The sequence below is a fragment of the Electrophorus electricus genome, chromosome 3 (genome assembly GCF_013358815.1).
Source record: "Electrophorus electricus isolate fEleEle1 chromosome 3, fEleEle1.pri, whole genome shotgun sequence".
Classification (NCBI taxonomy): Eukaryota; Metazoa; Chordata; class Actinopteri; order Gymnotiformes; family Gymnotidae; genus Electrophorus; species Electrophorus electricus.
The window spans coordinates 23,670,814-23,692,500 of NC_049537.1; the positions used below are offsets into that span (position 1 = coordinate 23,670,814).

General features: G+C 38.9%; 1 protein-coding gene across 2 annotated transcripts; it reads right to left on the reverse strand.

The window, feature by feature from the left end:
- Nucleotides 1-5,687: 5,687 nt before the first annotated feature.
- On the reverse strand, nucleotides 5,688-15,430 carry thbs1b (thrombospondin 1b). 2 transcript variants are annotated; one of them, XM_026998975.2, is made up of 23 exons: nucleotides 15,291-15,430; nucleotides 15,090-15,173; nucleotides 14,324-14,883; nucleotides 14,134-14,209; nucleotides 13,550-13,639; nucleotides 13,327-13,436; nucleotides 12,960-13,085; nucleotides 12,331-12,427; nucleotides 11,392-11,565; nucleotides 11,115-11,291; nucleotides 10,826-10,999; nucleotides 10,603-10,730; nucleotides 10,360-10,512; nucleotides 10,052-10,270; nucleotides 9,855-9,962; nucleotides 9,261-9,420; nucleotides 9,036-9,154; nucleotides 8,129-8,363; nucleotides 7,779-8,006; nucleotides 7,406-7,677; nucleotides 7,220-7,317; nucleotides 6,950-7,089; nucleotides 5,688-6,859 (listed from the first exon to the last, which is right to left on the reverse strand). In XM_026998975.2, the coding sequence occupies exons 2-23, from the start codon at nucleotides 15,151-15,153 to the stop codon at nucleotides 6,852-6,854; spliced, it is 3,516 nt and encodes a 1,171-aa protein (XP_026854776.2). In that variant the 5' UTR covers nucleotides 15,154-15,173; nucleotides 15,291-15,430; the 3' UTR covers nucleotides 5,688-6,851. The 2 variants fall into 2 exon arrangements, with proteins under 2 accessions (XP_026854776.2, XP_026854775.2); XM_026998974.2 differs by having other exon boundaries at nucleotides 13,327-13,439.
- Nucleotides 15,431-21,687: the final 6,257 nt, after the last annotated feature.

Genomic DNA, 21,687 nt, shown 5'->3' on the forward strand with positions numbered 1-21,687 from the left:
GTTTTTGAAAATCCTTTTATACACTTTAAAGTATTAAAATGTGCTTTGAGAGAGGGAGTTGAGTCTTGTGTGTGCGATGGTGACACTGCTAAAGTGAAAATTGTGTGGGCCAAAGCAGGAACCCCAGTACCCAGCATTAAGCACAGCTGATCAATAGGAAAAGGCAATACGATTAGGTAGACAGTGGTTTAGTCTTATTTATAAATTGTATAAAGTGTCCAGGGTTGGATGGAATACTACACACTGTTCTAAATGTATTCAGATGTGTATCCCGGGGGGAAAAAAATAATACATTCAAATAGTAGATAACATTCGTAATACATTTTAGAAGACACTTATGAAATCATCGGTGCTATTTCTTCATATTTTAATATTAGCTAGCTACTTCAGTTACGGTATTCCTGTATGGCTGACATAATTTTGGGCCACTAATGCTTCAGTATAAATACTTTACTTTTGTATCCTGACGTAACTAGCTTTGGCTAAGATAGCTAACGCTAGCTCTTTTTCCTCTTGCTCAAACTACAGTATTAAGATATTAATCTTGTTCCTTTCTTGTATCACTGTGCAAAACGTGCACACGCACTGAAGACATATCAAAATGGGTATATTCTTACTTCTTTATAACCATGCCATGGAACATGAACGGCAGTTCTTTGTTGGTTTTAGTGAGGTAGGTTAGGTCACCTTAGCTTGCGTTAGTTAGCTACAGCGGAATTTCCACCAGAACGTCCCAATCTATGTTTTAAATTAAGTCACTGTTCTTTTCTCGTGGATGGAAAATAAAACTGCAATTATAAGAACAGATACTGTACAAATGACAGGTGTTTATAAGAATACCGATCTGGATTTTCTGCAAATGTATTACTACCAGATCATGGTTTGTGCAATCCCCCACCTTCAGTCTGAAGCATTTAGCACCTCCAACTACAGTTCAGATGCGTCTGTGAACAACATCCCCTCAAACAGCTTCCACTGGCAAAGCATCTCACTTAAATATTGAGCTGACCTGTTTCCCTCTAAAATATTTATTCTCTGTACAACAGCATAACTACTGTGACTCAGCTCAAAGATCAAAACGCAGATATTTCTGTTCGGGTCTATAACCATTTCTGCAAGATGGCAGAGGAATGCTGGTAATTTGCTGGCTTTGGGGAAACCGGTAGGGAGGAAAAGCAACTAATTGACACCGAGATATGTGTATTTATTTAACAATCTTAGAAGTTTATGTTTTGTGAAATATATTTATAAACTATTTAAAAACAAATGACCTTAAGACTATAAAGTCCCGGTGCAGAAGGTCCTTTATGAGGATATATGTCCCTGTTGTTTTAACTATGTAGAAGTTGCAGGACTTTTTAAACACAGGCCTAATCCTCTCATATATTTGAACCAGTAGTCACTGGAGCATTGTCTGCACAGATGTTGTTCGATTACTAATTTAGACTATTCACATTAGAGCAAACAAAAGGTCTAGAAATTTTTCTAGATGTGACATTTACATGTTGGAGTTGTTTCTGTGAGTATTTAAGATTTACATTTTACATTTAGGCCTAAATGTGACAGTGTTGTTGGGTACTATAGAGCTGTTATATATTTATTTATTTAACAAGAAGTAGAGAATGCTTTGTCACTCCTAACAGATGTTATTATGTCTGGATATTATGTCCAGTTATTACAAACCTTGTGTTGTTATCTTTTAGTACTTTCTCCTGCCAAGTATCTGTTAAAAATGCAACAGTGCAAACTGTTGAACAATAGCATGAAATAAATGTTTATTTCAGACCAGGTTAGTTGGCTATTTAAGCAAAGCCTTGCTGTTGAAACTAGCATGTGCAGGCTTCTTTAAGCAGCAAGTGTTGGCATTGACAAAGGTCTAATGCTCAGTGTTTCAATGAGAACCAGAAGAGGCTTCTGTTTGTGTGTGTGTGTGTGTGTGTGTGTGTGTCTGTCTGTGCAAGTTTGTGTGGGTTCTTGCTATCACAGTAACCCATCTTCTTGTGCACTTTGTTTGAGGTGTACAGTCCTATCACTGCTCCAGGGGGAGTAAAGGAGCTCTTTCATTGTACACCAGAGGCTCTAGTTTCTGTGGACCTTTTGTCTGGCCTGGTCAGGAGTGCCAGTGAAATGGGGCTACTCGCAATCCAAAACCAACTCTCATGCAATTTACCAGACCCTCTGTACAGTGAGAAAAAGGGTACCTCACTGTAGCACAGCAAGTGTCAGTGACCAACAAATATGTATTGTGGCATTCTAGATAGCTACTCGACTGTAAAGAGACACAGACTGTGGTAGCAAGAGATTAAGTGTGATGACAACAGTGTTTTAGTTTTTTGGATTATCATCTGGTTGGTTAAGGTAGGCTCTGAGTTCACTTACTTTTGCCTTAGATTCTGTGAAATTCAAGATTTGTTGTCTAAACCTAGTTGTTAGTTGCTTGTTAACTTAGGTGTGAATTGAGAGGCGGGCTCAGCACTCTTTCCATCTTTCCCCACCAAACTTCTTATCATCGTCATCTAATGCCCTCCAAGTTCCCTAGATCACTTCATTGATGAGCTGGACATCTTCCTGAGTCAATTACCCATTGAAGGAAATCCACTCATTCTCGTTGGTGACTTCAACATTCCATCAGACAAGCTACATTCCTCCTGCATCCTTCTGCTGTTGACAGCATTTGACCTCACCCTCAACCACTCTCCTCCAACTCACAAAGCAGGCAATGTTCTGGACCTGATCTTCACACGTACCACCACAACATCGGACATCGCAGTCACCCCTCTCCACCACCTCTCGGACCATCACTTTCTATCCTTCTCTCTCTCTCCCTTCCTTCTCTTTCCATCCAGTCCTTTCCAATATGTTCTCTTCCTCACCATGACTCTCTATCTTCTCTCTCTTCGGATACAGTTACAAATACTTTCATTTCTACACTCTCCTTATCAATGAATCTTCTGTGCCCTCTCTCCTCTAGACCTGCTAAGTTCTCCCCACCTGCCCCCTGGCTAACAGAAACACTTGTGTCACACATCCTTGTGTCAAAATTGTGCCTAGATGTGCCACAGATGTTACTGAGTGCACTATATTATAATTCTGCTGCAGCTGTTCTCTTTAGCATGATGCAGTTCCATTGACACAAAGTTCTTGTAATTTGTATGGTTCAGCTTGATATGAAATGACTGTACACCATGTAAATTGGACAGTACTGTTTACTGTATATTTAAGCCATCACTACTGTAACTAATACTGAACCAGTAGAATGCATGAATTACAGGCTTCTCTTTAACCATGAGTTAAAGAGGAGGTACCAGCCTTGCTCACTCCAGGAAATTAAAAGCTTAGGTCACTTCATGATGCCCTCTCATCTTATGCCAGGGCCATACTGAATAGTATATGATCAGTCTTCCTGTTTTGCTACAGACAGTTCACATTAGACATTTTGGATTTGTCATGAAGAGGAGCATTTAGTGGTGGGTCAGTGTATAGGCACACTTTTACTCTTTGAGAACAAGCTTGGAAACAAACAATTATTTGCACTAGTGGTATGAAAACTGCTTTTGAATATTATTAATGGGCAAAATATTAGCCATGTTTTATGTAGCATGCTTGCAAGTGTGGTATTGAAGAACGTACTAAAATTATAGGCCTGAAGAATAACTATACATTTTGAGTTTTCTTGCCATATTTTTTTTGCTGTTTATTACAAAACATAACAGTAAAATCTTTTTTTAAAAGAAGAAGTATCAGTGTTCAAGTTGGTGTTAACAGAATTGTTAAACCCTAGGAGACAACCCTGCAGATTGTGCTTTTAAACCTTGTTTACAGTGGGAAAATAGGTGAAACCGAGGTTAAACTGTAATTATATTTTAATAATTATATTATTATTATTATTATTATTGAAGTTGTAATGGTTTGACATTTGCTTTTAGCCCACCAATGTTTAAATCTAGTTTAACAAGACAGTGTTTTGAGTGTGAGACTATTATAGCCACTACTTACATAGGATGTATTATTATGTGTATTTAATCTGTGGACGTGCATGGCCACCATAGTTAGCAGGCAACTAATAAAATATTGTGCATGTTAGAGGGAGAGTGGGGAAATATGCACTTGTATAATGAATAAATTAGTAGAGGTTTGATTAAAATGAATGAATAAGTAAGTTGGGGATTAGTTACAACTACATTTAGGGTAACATGGTAAAATATAAGATTGAGTTGAAAAACATTTGTAATATTTATCTATTTTAATAGATAAGACAAGTGATTAGACTTGTCTATTGTGTCCATAGCATGGAATTTCCATATTGGAAATGAACTTTTGGATCATTATAATTGTATTGATGTACCATGCTATTACTAAGCCCCTTGTGCAAAGTGCAATGACATCCACAGGATTAGCCAATTTATTAATCCTAGTCTTAATGCTGATTTTACTGGCAGACCTTCACATCAACAGTGGCAGACATATTGTTAGTTGTCTGGTGTACCCTTGGCTAAAATATTATGTCTCTGTTTACCTACACATATGTGTGGGCCTGTGCCTACTAGAGTAGTACTAAATCACTGGGATCTGCAAACATCCAAGAGTCACATATGAGTTCAAAGGGGCTCAGACTGCACATAGATCAGCAAGGGGTATGTAAATCAAATATTGGAAGTCCTACATGAAATGTTCCACACATCATTTTAAAAAAAAGTGACCTTTTTGCAGTGTATATGATTGCTAGCTTTAGCCTACAAGTTGGTATGTTGTACTGACAGGGTGTTGTGCATATATGATCTTAATTGTATTAGGCATGCTGTACTAAAAGACATCAGACGCATGCGAATACACATTTCGCAAGGTTTAACATTTGTTTATTGTTTTGTGTGTACCAAAATAATTGCTATAGATAAAAAATAACATTTTGCATTGTACAGCTAAGTAAAAATGTTTACAGACAAGCATCACTAATTTTACAAAAATAACAGGTAAAACAATAGAACATAGAACAAAGGTAAAAAGAACAAAACATCCTCACATCAGTGTGCAAACCATTTATACAGATGGAAATGCCTCCTGTGGCTGCATTCCCTGATAAATTATTTAAATAGCATTCACCTACACACAAACATTCATACACACTTGCGCACACTAACACATATTCTCATATGAAACATAGCCTTACAACAGTCCAGTAATTTATCTGTTAAAAAGTACTGGATACTGGAAGCACTAGCAAAAAAAAAAAAAAAAAAAAAACTTTCCCATCTTGCTCCATTAACCATAAGGGACAGAGGCAGGATGCTTGTTAAGAAAGAAATGTAATACTATTTACAGCTTGTCCTACAGTAGCAATATGTAGATAACCAATTTGCATCCTTTAACATTATGAAAGTAGTATTTCAGTTTTTGTTTGATCAAATTATACAACAGCAGTGAGGTAATATTTGTACATTAAAGTTTTCCTTTCTCTCTCTCTACAGCAAAAGCACACAGGTCAACACACTATTCAGAAGGACCCCACCACCACCATCCAAATGAGTAATTAAAACTGATCAGGATGGATGTAGCAGTGTGCTTTGGGCAGAGCCTTGTGATATCCATGACCTGTGACCTTGTGCAGTATGTTGGAGGAAATTCTGGTTGTTGTTTTTTAGGTATTAGCATTTTTCTAAATTTCATTTGTTTAAACGATCATTTTATCATTGATCATATAGTTTATTGTAATAAGGTTATCTCCAAAACAACCATCACTTCTACCCATTAATCAATCAGTGAATAAAAATAGAATTCACAAAGTATCAATGGTCCAATCATTCCAGTTTCAACTGGTATTTTGTCTAAGTGCTTTTATTAAACAAATCAGCCTTTTGGAAAGAGGTCTTCATCTTGAGCTCTCAGAGACATCTCATATTTCATTATTTTTGTATGTTTAGAACAAGCAGTACAAATTTATAAGAACTAGGAAAATGGAAAACCTAACATCTCATGTTGACTTCTGAGCCTGGCTCTGTCCAAGCTCTCTTCAATCTAGCCTTCCACTATGTCATCCGAAATGTTTTGTTAAGATGGAATATTCCATCTCACCCTGAGAAAACTATGCCTACTAACTTAACTTGTTGTTTACATGTCATCACAAATGAATGGGAATGCCCTAAAAATGTACATTGATGTATTGCTAAGAAATGTGAAATTATTTGGTTCAACTTCATTTGCAAGTACATTGTCTTGGGTTTATAATTTCAAACATGTTTTGACCCACTTGAAACACTGTTGGTAAACTGTTGGTATCACTAAAACTCACCAGTTGGTAATCTGTCTCATTGTAAAGCATCATTATCCTGTTTAAAGTAAAGAAATTTGACATTTTCGAAAGATATAAAATTAGTCTGGTGGGAGATTTAGTCTTTTAGAGCATTAAAGTCTTAGAATTGGTCCCTTCTTTGGGCATCCATTCAAGGAGCAAAAGGAATGCAGCGAGAGTGAGTGAGCAAGCGAGAGAGAGAGAGAGAGAGAGAGAGAGAAAGAGAGAGGTTCTGAAGTGCACAGTTGTCTGCAGGGAGCCCTTCCCACACAGATCTGAATGAGGTTTTTCCGAGAAAGATTGCCCATTCCAATCAAGCAAAGCGGTGTGTTTCTTTTTTTTCTGCTCTACCTGCTCTTAGTGGAGGGGTCCTGATTCTCCATGGGCAGTCAGCTGGGCTTTGTCCAAAGCAGAATCAGCTACCTTGAAACTGACCACATGCTTTTTCTGCCCCACCAGAGTGCATAAAATGTAGCGGAAAATCTGTCCCTGGACTTTCAAACAAAATACATATTCTTATTTATACAAAAAGGTGCGTTCTTCCAAGAGTCTTGTGCCTGTGCAACTATGCATCTGTGGAAAAAAATACAGAAGAGTTAATAAATATTTAGAACTGTGTGCAATAGTGTTATCAAGAAGTTTTGATAATATATGGAATCATACCTCTGCATTCATATTTGAGGTCTGAGAAGTATACCATCTCTTGTGAAAAGACAAAGAGACCTAGTCGTCCACCTGCATATGTTTTGTCATAGATTCTTCCAGAATCTGCCATAATCTTCTTTCCTTCGTACATAACAACTCTAAAATTGTAAATTGTAAAATTGTTGAAGCAAGGAAATAGCTATAGATAATTCAATTGCAGCAGCTAAATTAAAACTATAATTATGTTTAGAGCAGACAATTTAAATTTTGTAATCCTTTAAATGATACCTTATGTGTCCTGTTCTTGGCCTGTGAGTTAGGTGCCATCTATAAGCAGTGAAGTCCTTCCAGCCAACATTCTTGGGGTCATGCCACAGAGTGCGAACCTACAGAAGAAACAAACCAAAAACAGATTTTTATGCTGCTGAATTTCAGATCTTAGAGATGAGTAAATGATAACATTGTCCAAGTTACCTGTCCTGGCGTATTCCCCGTGTGCCAAAGGGCATTCCTTAGGTGTTCCCCTGGTCCAGTGGTAGAATTGACCACTTTGATTGAGAGCCCTGAGTAGCCCTGTGCCTTGGTGGGCTTGCTGGACCAATAGGTCTGAGTAATCTGCTTCCACATCACCACATAGAAGCGGGAGCTAGATTGGTAACCAAACACAAATCCAGCATAGTCATCATCTCTCTCTGTGTTGATGAAGAAGGTTCCACTGAAGTCTACTGCATTGAACTCATCAAAACCTGTCAAGGCACACAAGGAGTTAGTCAGAATTATTTGTTTTTTAACAACTATACTATTCTAAAAAGGCTCTTGAAAAAAACAAATTGTCATTCTAACATACCAACAGCAATGCCAGGATCACAGTTAACTGTCTGAACCAGCTCTTTCCCCTGATGACGCACCACCCAGTTAGGATCAATCTGAGAAGTGCCCTTGGGGTCAAGAGGCACCATCTGGAACTTGCGAAAGTCGGTTTCACTGATGTCAAAGTTCTCTGGGCATACATCATAGATGTCTGGAACATTATCCTGGTCAAAGTCATCTTTACAAGCATCGCCACGTCCATCACCTAATCAGAAAAGATTTGTAAAAAGGTTTCATATTTGTAAAAATATATCAAATTCAATAATAGACCTCAGACAATAATTGAGGATGATATTGTGAATTGAATTTTAAATTCACTCCACTAACCATCAGAGTCTAACTGATCTGGGTTATGAGCAAGTCTGCAGTTGTCTTTATCATCAGGGATGCCATCATTGTCATCATCATAATCACAAGCATCTCCTTTGCCATCCTTGTCATGGTCAGCCTGGTTGGCATTGGGAATGTAAGGGCAGTTGTCCAAGTTGTTTTGATGTCCGTCTTCATCGATGTCCTGGTTGCTGTCACATTTATCTCCCACTCGGTCAGAGTCTGTGTCGAGCTTTTGGATTAAGTGCCACAACAAAATGTCAATGTAAGCATTGCTAATTTATCTGTTTATTATGGTTTAATCACAAACTGTTTTGAGGCTCCAGTATCCCTGCCTGATTTGCCTTGTCTGATTCAGATGATGTGTTTCATCTAATAATAAGACACAACCCCTATTCTGTTAGGTCCATAGAAGTCTCATGGCCCTAGAGCTGGGCATACCACTCTCCCATTTCTCTTCTTCTGGTGAAAAGGAGGGGTGGGTCAGTTTCACCCATTTTCCCCTTAACTGAGTCCTGTTGTTCCATAGGCATGCATTCCTCCTCTTCAGTTAAGCATGGCACAGGTGTGATCCACTGGGATTGAGTCCCGACACGGCATGCATAAACCCACTAGCAAATCCATTCCTCACTAATGACTGCACCCCTCCCCCCCTTCCCTTTGGGCTTGTTGAGCACCAGTGAGTGCCCTTGAAAAGCCTCCCCTTTGCGATATTGTATAGCTGCATGCCCCCAAGGTGAAGAGGATTTACTCCACCCTTCCATAGCGTGATAAAACTTTGCTTCCCTGCAACTACCCATTGTGCATTTAAACTGAATCAAACAACAAATGGATCTTTGTGGATTACAGATTAAAGCACCTGCAGTAGTCTCTCTAGTTTGCTGCTGCTTTCTCTCATGCATACCTGGTCAGGATTATGCTCCAGAGGGCAGTTATCACACTGGTCACCAACCCCATCCAGATCAGTATCTTTTTGATCCACATTGTACAGATAGGGACAGTTGTCCTTCTCATTCAGAATGCCTGAGGAAGCACATAAGTATTAAGAGACGTCTGTTTTAGGATACCATGAAATTGTACCATGCCTGATATTATTTAATTTATCTAGGGCAGCATGACAACCTCTTACCATCTCCATCAATGTCTACAGCACAGGCATCTCCTTCACCATTATTATCAGTGTCTGTCTGGTCAGGGTTGCTGTTGTATGGGCAGTTGTCACAACGGTCTCCAACTTCATCTCGGTCATAGTCATACTGTCTGGGATTGAAGATGAATGGGCAGTTGTCCTGTTTGAAAAGAGGGCACAGTGTGGAAAAATGCTAAAGCTCCAGCCACTCCCTAAAAGTTATCAATAGGAGATTGTTACTTTTAGATGGTAGGCTTGTAATTTGGCTTTGCTTGTATTAGATTTAGAGTTGGGTAGGCATAAATGTATGCTTTATTTTAGGGCTGAGACCATATGTGTTGGAATTAACAGGACAAACTATAAGCCTTTCAGAGTGGTCCCTCAGTGCCGAAATTTAAGGTTTGGCTCTGTGAGAAGTAAAATATCTCTGTGAGAAGTAAATTTTCTTTCTGTAGCATTTTTCTTCATCACAGCTTGAGTGATGAATGCAAAGGATGTCAAGATTTTAAACATAGTTTTAATGCTGACTTCATATGTGTAGTACTTTTTTGCTATGTCTTATCCATTGGTATATTTCAGCTTCAATTAATTTACCCTATCATCAGGGATGCCATCATTATCATCATCATCATCACAAGCATCACCAATTCCATCCTTGTCATAGTCCTCTTGACCTGAGTTTGGAAGGTTTGGGCAGTTGTCCTGCAAATATTGAAATATGCAAGTGGTCAGTAATGGCCAAAGGTATGCCATCTGTGGTTTTGTGTATTGTGGCATAGATGTTCTCAAACCTTCTTGCAGTGATATGTGGCATTCTCCACACATACAAGGTCAGCATTAGGCCAGCCATCCAGATCAGTGTCCTCTCCACAAATATACCCATTCCCAGCATAGCCAGGTTTGCACTCGCAGCGGTACATGGGATCTGAGAAATGTCCCAGGTAATTGCAACGGGCATTCTTATTGCAGTCATGGCTTCCATCAAGGCAGGGGTTGCGGGGTGTGCACACCTACAAAATGGAAAGATCAAATGGTAATTAAGTGCAGATAATTTGGGAGTTTGTGGTAATTCAACCATACACCAGATTTTGTTGCTCACCTGTTTCTTTGCAGCAGCTTCCTCTACTCCTCTGCCAAATGGCTGAGATCCAGTGTAGCGGGGAGGGCATGGCAGACAGTTGTAGCCAGGTGCTGTATTTTCACACCTATGGACTCCATTGAATCCGAAGCAAGTATCAGGCACCTCTTTGCACTGTTAAGAAGAGAGGTGACTCAAATTATTATTATTTTCTCAGGGGCCTTTTTTGTTTGGTATTTCAAAAAAATGGGAGAAAAGGTTCACCTCATCAATGTCCTTACAGTTGATGCCATTGCCTGTGTAACCTGATGGGCATTTTCCACACTTCCAAGAACCATCTGGAAAACTTCTGCACTGAGCCCCAGCAAAGCAGGGATTGGACAGACATCCATCTGATAAAAAAATATTCAGTGAAGGTTAAGATTACTCTGTGTACCTGTGTGTAGATACAGCTTTGTCTACGCAGCTGAATGGCATGATAACTCACCAATAGGACAGGCCTGCTTGTTGCAGAGCTGAGTTCCCTTGGCATCACCCACACAGTCCTTTCCCCCATACTTGGGTGGTGGGTCATTGCAAAGGCGTTTGCGGCTCTGGACACCTCCTCCACAGGTGGCTGAGCAGGCATCCCAGAGTGACCATGGTCCCCAACCGCCATCAACTGATAAGGCAAAAGGATCTTATTAAACATCTTTGGCTAGACACTTGTTATGTGTGTTTGCCTCCTCAAATTGCTCACTGCTGTGCTTGCTAAATTAAATGTTAAGCAGACTTACTTGCACATGATGACTTCTCACATTTCTCAGTCTGCCTGCCTTTGCCTTGACAGTCTTTTCCTCCCAGCTGGGGTGTGGGAGAGTTACACAGACGAATGCGTGTAATGACACCAGATCCACAGGTGACTGAGCAAGAAGACCACGGTGACCAGTGGCTCCAGTTCCCATCCTGCTTAACTGAGAGAGACGAACAAGAGTAGCGAGTTAAAGGATGTTTCTTTCATACCAGTCAGTGAATGGGAAAACAGTGGGCTCGTGCTGGTGGAGCGCCACTCACAGCGCTTGTCGCATTCCTGGAGGTAGCAGTCTCTGGTTTGCACGGACGTGCCCTCGCAGTTGTTATTGATGCGGTCGCAAGAGCGGCCACGCTGTTGAATGCCCCTTCCACAGGACACAGAACAATGGGTCCATTCAGACCAGGGGGACCAGCCATCCTCAGCATAGTCACTTGCTGTTGGGGGAGAGGAGAGGGAGATAATAGGCGAGCTATTCCCACTTTCTATAGCAGCAGTGAGCAGAAAAGCTCTTAATGCAGTGCCCTAATGGACACAATTTAGCCTAGGCTGCTTGAGACAGGATACTCCAGGGAAGCCTGTCATGAACCAAGCATTCTGACCATCAGGGAAAAGCTTCAGGGCTAAGGGATTCCCTTTGATTTTTTTTCCAAAACAGAAAGTAGAATTTCAAATTCAAAAATGTTTTTGCAGATGAAAGAATTTCAGACTGCTGAGGTAAAAAAAATAAATAAAAATAGAAGCAGCTTTTTACATGTACTTAAGGTCTAGCCATGTGTGCTCATTTTTTGTGGTAGGGAGAAAATGTTATTTTTACTTTTTACAATCTTTTTGAACTACAACAATTTTCCACCTCTCTTTAACCAATTTAGACAATTACCTCCATTTCTGCATTTAGAGATACACAAAGTTCTATTGTAGGATAAATTTGGATTCTTTCATTTACAACAATATTATGATTAGCAATCAGTGAGCTTGTATTTCACATATATCATCTTGGCTTCATCTTGGCTACACAACCATTATTTAGAGTTTTTGTTAACATTTTAATAAAATGTTCCTATTAATTAGAACAGAAATTTCAAATGAATTGTGCTACAGTTGGTTGAAAATTATAATTTGTTAAATAATATTCACTTGAAAACAGACTGTACAAGTAAGTCATTCTATAAACTGTACTGAACTTATTGAATTGTACTCACGAGTTCCACACCGGGGACAGCATTCACCATCGGGCACAGTTGCATTGGCACAGGGAATCAGAGGGCAGGAGATCTTACGGCACACTGTCGCTGAGTTCTGCAATTACCGTCCACAGCTCATTAGTCATTAAGTGTCCAAACTACTGTGTAGAGGGCTGAAAAGATTACCTTTTGCTTGTGTCAGAAGCCATAACTAGCACTCTGGGCCCTTCAAAGAGGGTCAAACTAAGCTCTGAATACGCACACACATACAAAGATAAATACACATGCAAACTGCCTTCCATACAACCCTGTGAGTTTGACAACATCCTATTACTCTCTAATTAATCAAGTGAATATCCCAGTCCCTGAATGTTGATAAAATGTAGCTGTAGTGTGGACTTGATTTCTGTTGTTCTAGGTTATGCTTATTTGTCAAAGAGCTTGTGGTACAACCCCCAATTTCCTATTCTTAATTACAGACTAGGTGCTTCAGAGAACCAGACACAACAATAACCAAGGCCAAGGTCACTAATCACAGCATGGCTGCCATTGTTCTCACTCACAAATTAGTGACTTAATGACAAAGCATATGGCCCTTAAGTGGCTGGGTGGCTATCTGAAGAGCCCACTCCACAGAGTGTACTTACTTGGCAAGTGCACTCAGTGCAGTCGTCCACTGTCCACTCCTCCTTGTTCTTATGCACAATGCCATTGTGGAGGCAGACACCAGCATGGATTCCCATGCGCTTCATGAGCATATTGTTCTCATCTGTCTAGGAATGAAAGGCATGTGCATTCAGTGTGGGTGATGATGCTTTGGGGAAGTATTATTTTTATTTGAACAAATCTATGCCTAACATAGCAAAATTATACATCACCCTAAACCGTGGCATTTAGTGATACTTCTGTAATTGCATTTATACTAATTTCAGATTGATCCATGCTTAATTCATTTGAAAAAGTAAAAACTACGTAGTGCCTAAACAGGGAATAAAAAAAACCAAACATTCTCACCACTTTGCGGAGCTCATTGGACAGCTCCTGCACCACCACACCAAGGCCCTTTAGCTCCTTGAACATGCTAAGTAGGTCCTCACAGGAAAATCCACAAATCATTTGCAGATCTGCTATGGGGAGGGGGGAGATGCAGTTATAGCCATAGGGATAAAGATACATTTTCATGTATGAATGATGGCTTTTGCACTGAGGTTCTACAAAAAGGAAGAGTTTCATTTACCTTTTGTTTTGTGGCCAGTGTAATCAGTCCTGATGGCTGGGCTGGATCCATTGATAGGATTATCCAGGGTGATTATATCAATCGTAATTGCTGTATTGGGGATGTATAAACACTTTAATTGACTGCAAAAATAATGTACCATATGTCCTGCATTAAGCAACAATCAGATGTATTGTTGATAAACTTGTGTTCAAAACCCATTTAAATCCCAAGATTCTAAATATCAGGACATTTATAACACAGTGCAAACATTGCGCTAAACTGCATTAATATAAGAACTGATCATAAGTAGTTGATTCAGCATTTAGAAAAATGTTTACTTTTAAGAAAGTTTACAAGCAGTAAAAGACTCTACAAAATTTTAAGAACGTGAAATGCCTGCATGTTGTAAAAGTCATAGTGAAATTATATTAAAATGTGTGTTGTTTTACTTTGCATTACACTTGAAAGAGTTTTTTTTTCACTTGAGCGCTATCCACGTGGGTAACTTCGCGCCTCACAGTGCCTTCACAGCAGTACTAGAATTGCCATTTATTTCATGGAAAAATCTCTTTATAAAAACCTAAACGCCACATAGGACTTACAGTTTTGACATCCTTTATTACGCAAAATTGCATCCAGCGTGGTCCCAAAAACAAACCGCACGTTTTGTAGGACACCCTGCAAGAAACAGATTACGCGTAATTTTACTTCTCACAACTCGTCATTGTTCTTCAATAAATGTATCAAGTATATTCATATAACTTAGATGCCATGTGTTTGTTGTGCACGAACCATGAATCTGTCAGTAACTGCTCCCTTCCCGAGTCTCAAATTCGCCACTCCTGGGGTGTCATGTGTCATGATATTCTGGATAGACACATCCAGCTCCGCAGTATTGACCTCCTCACATCCAACATAGAAATGAACTCTGTCTTCTTGTACGAGAAGAGTGATGTTCTTCCACTGACCTGTCGCCAAATCTGCATCTTCAATTGACACAACCTGTTGCTTGTTTGCGGTGGAGTAAACTATGTCCAGAGTATTTGCCTTCCCGTTGGAAACAATTTCGAATATGGGTCCGGAGCCGTCCTGCTTCTCCACAGTCAAAAGACTGCCCCTGGTGCGTCTGAACTGTTTGAAATTGACCAAGAGTATAAATCCCCTCTCTGCCTGAATGGAATCGATGAGGTCCCTAAAGGCGTTCTCGGGAACCGGGGGGATCAGGTCTGGATTCAGGATTTTGTAGGCGGGACTATAGGGGTCGTCCCCTTTCACCAAAGTGACCCCATGGTTTTTCCTTGGGACTCGGACAAGCTCAAAAAGGTCATAAACACTATTGTCATCTCTACTTTCTGTAGGAAAGATCAAAAACAGAAATAGATTATTGCATTTTTATGACCTAAAATATTCTTCAGTCTATGCAATGTATTTCATTAAAAGTATACCTGGAGTGTGGTGGTAGCCTTTCCCCCCTTCTCGTGTTACATTTTTGAATCTCGATAGCAGTCAAAATATCACCCCTTTCTGATAGTTGCTACTGTGGTTTCATATCACTCACCTGCGACTCTTGCGCTTTCGCAGCTCGATAACATCAGTAGCAAAAATATTCCAGTTAACTTCATTCTAAAACTTCGTCTTGTGTCTGTAAATAAAATGTCCATAACTTTACCCTGAAGTGGAAATTGGGAACTTTCTGTAAATTTTAACAGTCTAATTAATGCCTCAATACACCTGTATACAACGAAAACCCGGTTCCTACCTGTTTATTTCTTACAAAAAATAACAAATGTGTATAGTCCAAAAAAGCCGGTATTGCCGATGATGCGTTAAATTCCGAAATATACTGAAGGTAATAGTTACCCGTCTACACGTTCATTATTCAGGCCTCTCCGCTCTTGTTAAACCCGCTAAATCTATTACCGGAGAGGACAAAGTTCTATTTAAATAGTTTCATGACATTCCTAAGAACATGCCTCCTCCAATCAGATGCTCGAAGGGGAAAGGGACGAGCTTATGCTCTTACCTCAGCGTGCTGAGAGCGAGCGTCTGGAACATAAGTATACACAAGGGAACGAAGAAAAAGAGCGCGACATTCCACCCAACACATTCCATAAACATTCTTGTGATTTTAGTGACCACTACATCCGGTCAGTCATTTATGATTAGGCAAAATCACGTTAGCTTTACGACCGGACTTTATTTAATATTTGATTAGAGTATACTACGCTTTTTTAATCATATAGACCTATGTATTAGGGTGTGATTACTGAAGATACAAGTCTAGTTTTTTGAGATATGCATTTATTGAACAGCTTTCTTATTTAGCACGTATATTCATCGATAGTATATATATTAATTTGAAGAAATGGCTAACGCTTAAGAACATGAGGCATCTTAAAAGGATGCTTAGTAATCTCTCGCGTCATTTTCGTCTCTCCGCTAGAGGCCGTTCTGAGGCCATTTAGATATGCTGTAGTGTGTTAATGTATGCTCTCGTTCGATTTCTAAATATCTTTGTTTTCAGTCTCAGTCAGTAATTGTCATTAACATATTCTTCAATTTTACAAGTATATTTTTTCATATTTTGTTTTTCTTTTTTTTTCATATTTTCCAAGCCGATATATTATTTCATAATATTTATTATCTAAATGCAGTAAACCAGAAAATGTTAGCAAGTTAAAAGGGCTAGTATGTGCACTGACATCACATATTCTGCATAAATTCTTATACATTGTCTGTGCACATATATTCCGTACCAAAACATTGTTTAGATGTCCAGTAGTAATCAGCGTTTTAGATTGTACAATAATCTGGGAGTACTTTTTGCTTTTATCCTCAGGTCTAAGTATGTCACCTGTAGTCAGTCAAAAATAGCAAAGCATCTCTCTGAACCCTCCATATACGGCACTAACCATAGTCATCTGGAACTATTGTGCAATAGTGATTTCTTTCACAGATCCAAGTTATATTCCTACCAGTACTCTGATATCTGGGGCTAAAGCCAGATAAATTATTTAAAAGAGGATCAGGCAGCCAGCCTCCATTGTTGTACTCAAAACAGATTCTGTTTTGACTATCTTGAGATTGGGCTTCAAGTGTTTGTTCTGGTTCACTTGGCCTCTGCTGTCTTCTCAATCAGGTTTAGTGATGCATTCTTTAGTACACTATGCCAGTTTTGCTTGTCACTGTCACTGTATGACAAAGTATGATAAAGAGCATTGTGGAGCAGCCATTTGTGAGATCAGTCCTAGAGAGTAAAATGGCATGGTGGTTACTGTATACCTGTTTATCTTGATGTACCATTACTGCCTTGAGGGAAGAGTTATTTGATGGACACTGGATGTTCAGTTGTTGTTGTTGTTGTTTTTTTAATTGTCCCCACAGAGCTTGACAAGGCCTCTAGTTTCATTTATTCTGCCTTTAACTCATTCTGCGACTGTCAAGCATTGAATACTGAATACATTGTGATGCATCATAACTGCATGACACAGAGCATTACCAGTTTAGCTCATGTTTAGAGGCTGGGTTTTGCGGAAAGGTCAAGGGGTTGACCCTCTCCCTGGAGACATCCAGGGTAAGATGTTTGCTGTAACTGATTATTTGGGTGGGGAGAATGCGTCATCCACAAGCAGTTTCTGGTGTGTACCCTCTCTACCATCCTGTAATGCAGGCCTGTTGTTCACACAAGGACAGTTCACTCCTGTCAGAGAGAAAAGCTCCTGCATAATTCCACTGATTTGCTCCCATTGTTCAGCCATGGAGACATCATTTTGAGATCTGATGCATTTTGAATATATTCACCTAGCCCTACTCTGAGCTTTAGTGAACTGTTAGTTACAGCACAGAAACAAACATTCTTTTGTTTAGAGTTTGTGTTAAAAGTGTAAATATAAGAGACAAAAGGAAAATCTTTGGATGGTTTTTGTCAGCTTCAGTGTCTTTGTTAATGTCTGTCTTATCCTTAGTCTTCATAGAAATGTAAGTAATGTCCACCTGATGTTTTTATACCTAGAACTGCTACAGTTTTGTTGGCCAATAAGCTATGACCAAATCAAATGGATGACCAATGTTATCCACTTCAGGGAGTTTTCACTACAAGTATTTTCACTCTAGGCTATATTCAGGCTAACCCCTACTCATAATAATTTTCCTTATAAGGTAAATAGTTTGATAGCTTGCATACTTGATCCAGAGTGTCTCTTCCTATATAATGCCTACTAATAGAAGTGGAACCACCAAGCAAAATGGTTTGCTATAATTATTGAGAGTAGCTTTGTAAAAAAAACCTCAGCCTTCTTTCCTGTAGACAATGAATTTTGTTTTTTTCAACAGGTCTGGTGCATGTTGGTGGAATTTCCCAGGTGTGCAAAAACAAACACCTTGAAGTCAAAGAAAAGCATGCCTGTGGTGTCTCTAAGCAATGATAAGCTCAACTGTGCCTTTGATTGTCCCAGGTGCATCTGCCTTCAGTAATGGACTGGAACACCTTTTGCCACTGAAACACTGACTCTGCCAGGGACCAATGGGGGAAGGGTGGTTGATTCTTATAAGACTGTGCATCTTTTTTTATGTCAGGCTGGAGATGTTTGTCATTTCTATATCATATGCATTCAGAGGCAAACTAATTTCACACATGTTCACATGAAAAATAAATGCAAAGTAAGTCCTATCTTTATAGGCTGAACAGGTTTATTTAAAGTCCATCCATTGGTAGCAAATGTGAAAGAGAATAAAAGAAAGTACCTGTTCCTCCCTAAAGCAATGAATGGGAGATTCTCTGAAATTTTATGAAATGCCAAGTTGTGGAGCAGAGAACTGATGATACTGATGAGGTTCTTTATGTATTCAATCACTTTAAGGTACCTTTTTTTCTGCTTTGACATTCTGAATACTTGCAGTATACTTTCTTTGTACTGGAAGCAAATACATATACAAGCCTCTACTATGGAGGACTTTTTATTTATGTGCAAATTATTTTTTCCTGTTAACATCATGGTGTGATCAATGTTATTGTAAGTGCAACATTATTGTAATGCATATGTAAAATTTTGTTCCCACATGCATTTATATTTCTAAGAGTGATTTAGAAATGGATCTAGAGAGTAATCCAGTCCTCCAACCTTTATTGTCAAAAGAGAAGTCATTAATGTGCTACCCAGACCCCTCTCTGGAGATCTCAGAGTTCTAGAGATTTGTGATCACTATGTCAAATAGAGTCAAAGAATGCTATTTTTGTTATTCTGAGTCTGACCACTCAGTTACTTGAGTCATTTAATTTGGTCACCTGAGAACAAATACTCCTTCCCCACTTAAAACTTTCAGTTAGAGATATTAACCTTATTTGGTTATTTTCTATGCCATCTGTAAAAGTTGGAAAATAATGATATCTTAGGCCTAATTCCAAGTTAATAATAGCTTATCTCACAGCCTGAATCAAATATATACCTTATGTACTAAAAAACAAAACCGCAATAAAAAAAACTTTAAACAAAAGGCATCTTTATGTCTGCATAACACTCATAAACCACTGTGTGAACCATTCAGTTCAAGGTGTTGTTGTGCATAAACGCTCTGTATTAACTGCACTGGAGCTTTGTACAAAAACACCACAATCTCACATTCTGTAGAATGTCTTTTGAGAAGCCACAAAAAGGGATCTGAAAATTAGGCTGCTTAGATTATGTTGTTTTCAAATGAAAGCATCTCCTATAAGATCACTATTTTCACTGAAAGATGTCTACAGACAGAAGGGTTATGAGCAGCACCCAAGACATAAAAAATTGTAAGGTACTCCTTCTTCCTCTCAGTTTGACTTGAAGTAAACTTGATGTCATTGCATCCTGGTAAGCATTACTTTAGCCAGTCACTTCTCATCCTGGCTCTCCAAGTTCTAAGGAAATGTGTATGAGTCTTCTAATGGATCACAATGCTGCAGCCCTATCTGGCAGTTAGCTGATGCATTTATCCAAAGCAACTTACAATCTTGTCTGAGTACAGCTTGATGAATTGAGGGTTAAGGGCCTTGTTCAGGGGCCCAACAGTGGCAGGGCTTGAACTGGCAACCATTCAATTACAGATCAAGTAATTTAACCACTGAGCTAAGGCCTCATGGTGTCATTTCTTAGAGCTCTCACCATCTCACTCCTGTTGTCACTAATACTGTCACTTACTCAGTGGAAGATCTGAAACATCATATGTAACTGAGGCCTTTCTTAAGAGCATGAATATCAGTCAGAAGAAATGTTATTCCTTTTAAGCAGTGTTCTCCTTCTTCTGTAAAAATGCTGATGATGATCACAGCAATATTCTTTCATTTGTCCTTTAATTTCACCACTATATTTCACAAGTTCCTTGTATCATGAACTTTGCAGAGGGTGGTACTTCCTCTCAGCTCAGCTGCATTTGGGAACACAGTGGTGCTTCCTAATTTCTGCAGATAACAGATTTCCTTGTCATTATCTGCACTGAACACTGAAACATCCTCACTGAAACAGAGCCATATATAGCTGTAAAAACTTAATAATAGGGTGCAGTTGTGCTGGCTTTATGTTGTACAACTAATATTTGCCAAATAACTAAAATATTAGAGGCCACAAATGCACAGTAAGAAATGTTGTCTTTCTTATGTGTTGTATTAATGTTTTACTTTAAAAAACACATTTCCTGCCTGAAATTTTAAAAAACACTCTCTTCTGTCTGCATTGTGTTAATATTTTACTTTATAAAGCAAATTTACTGCCTGACTTTTAAAATTCCTGTTGCTTAGCAAGAAATTCCTTTTTCTATACTGTTGAACATTCCATCTACATATATAAACAAACTTAAAAAACCAAACCCATGACTCTGGTAAACACAACTAGGCTGCCCATATTTGGGGACATAGAAGGGTCACTTGCTATGGCCGCATTCTCCACATTGTTTTGGACTATAGGGAAAAAACCAGGGAAATAGCTCCTTGATGTTTGTGCTTAAATTAAAGTGCTTTAATCTGATTAGTGAATTGATGCTCATAAATTTTTCTACACCTGTTGGTTGCTGTGTGGCATTGATAAATGTTGTATTAGTTGCTCATGTTAAATGCCGCTTATTGTTTGAGGTAAAAGTGTTTGCAGGATTTGCTGTTTTGTGCAGCATTCTCAATGAGATGCAGTTCCCTTTATCAAGAAAAAGGACTTGTTAAAGGGACTTGTTTATGCTGTACAACAAACTAAGATCACCTTGATGTATTCCCCTCGACCTCTGACGCACCCACTAGTTACCTCTGTAATCACCTTTAGCTTTTTACCTCATCAGGAACTTGGATCCTGCAGAGTGAGTGTGTGTAGCAACCTGACCTGCATTCCATCTACAAGCATTTAGCCACAAATCCCACTTAGAAAGAAGTGTGTATGTGTGTGTGTTGGTTGGTGGCATGCTACTCAGTAAGGTGCTGTGGTAACAAAATATGTGTTAATCTGCATTGAGAGACGCTGACTTTCCTTTTGTTTATAGGAAAGTTTGTTAATAGTGTTTCAAAATGTCTACTGTACTGATGCCACTTAGCCATTAACCATGAACTTTGATAATGTTCAGTGACATACGAAAGTTTATTTTTTAGCCTCCTCCATACCCCATTCCTTTCATTTCTTATGAGAAATTGCTTTAATAATGCCTGTATTATGCTTTATAAAATATAATGTTATTTACCACTTTTATTAATTGACCTTTGGGGCCTATTTTCAGAGAGAAAAGCAGACTAGGCCATTTTACTTTCCTTAGTTTCCTTCTTTTAGTTTACCTTCTTTCATCTGATGTTTTTATAGGCTTCCTACTAGGAAAATGTCATTGGCACTGTGCAGGTTTCCAGTAAGCTTTAAACACAAATATGTGGCATTTCTTTGTGGAATATAGTGATTAATTTTCACTACTAAGTTGTCAATATTTTTGCACTTTGAATGATTAAAGCTGCATGACATCTGTTCTGTAGTGTATTTATTTGAAATGTTTTGCATTCATTGGCAATGACTGATGGAATCAATTTACTTTTTATTTGGCTCCATTATACATAAGCCAGCTGTTGCCTTTGCTTAGAGTTCCCATGATGACCAGTTGAACAGAGTAAATACACAAAATATGGGGACATGCGCATACAATTAAAAAAATCACATGGGAACATG

Coding starts and splice junctions, on each gene's coding strand:
- thbs1b (XM_026998974.2), bottom strand. CDS start 15,153: ATGAAGTTAACTGGAATATTTTTGCTACTGATGTTATCGAGCTGCGAA. Junction 14,884..15,089: donor CGAAAGCGCAAGAGTCGCAG/GTGAGTGATATG, acceptor TCTTTCCTACAG/AAAGTAGAGATGACAATAGT. Junction 10,731..10,825: donor CAAGCAGGCCTGTCCTATTG/GTGAGTTATCAT, acceptor TTTTTTTATCAG/ATGGATGTCTGTCCAATCCC.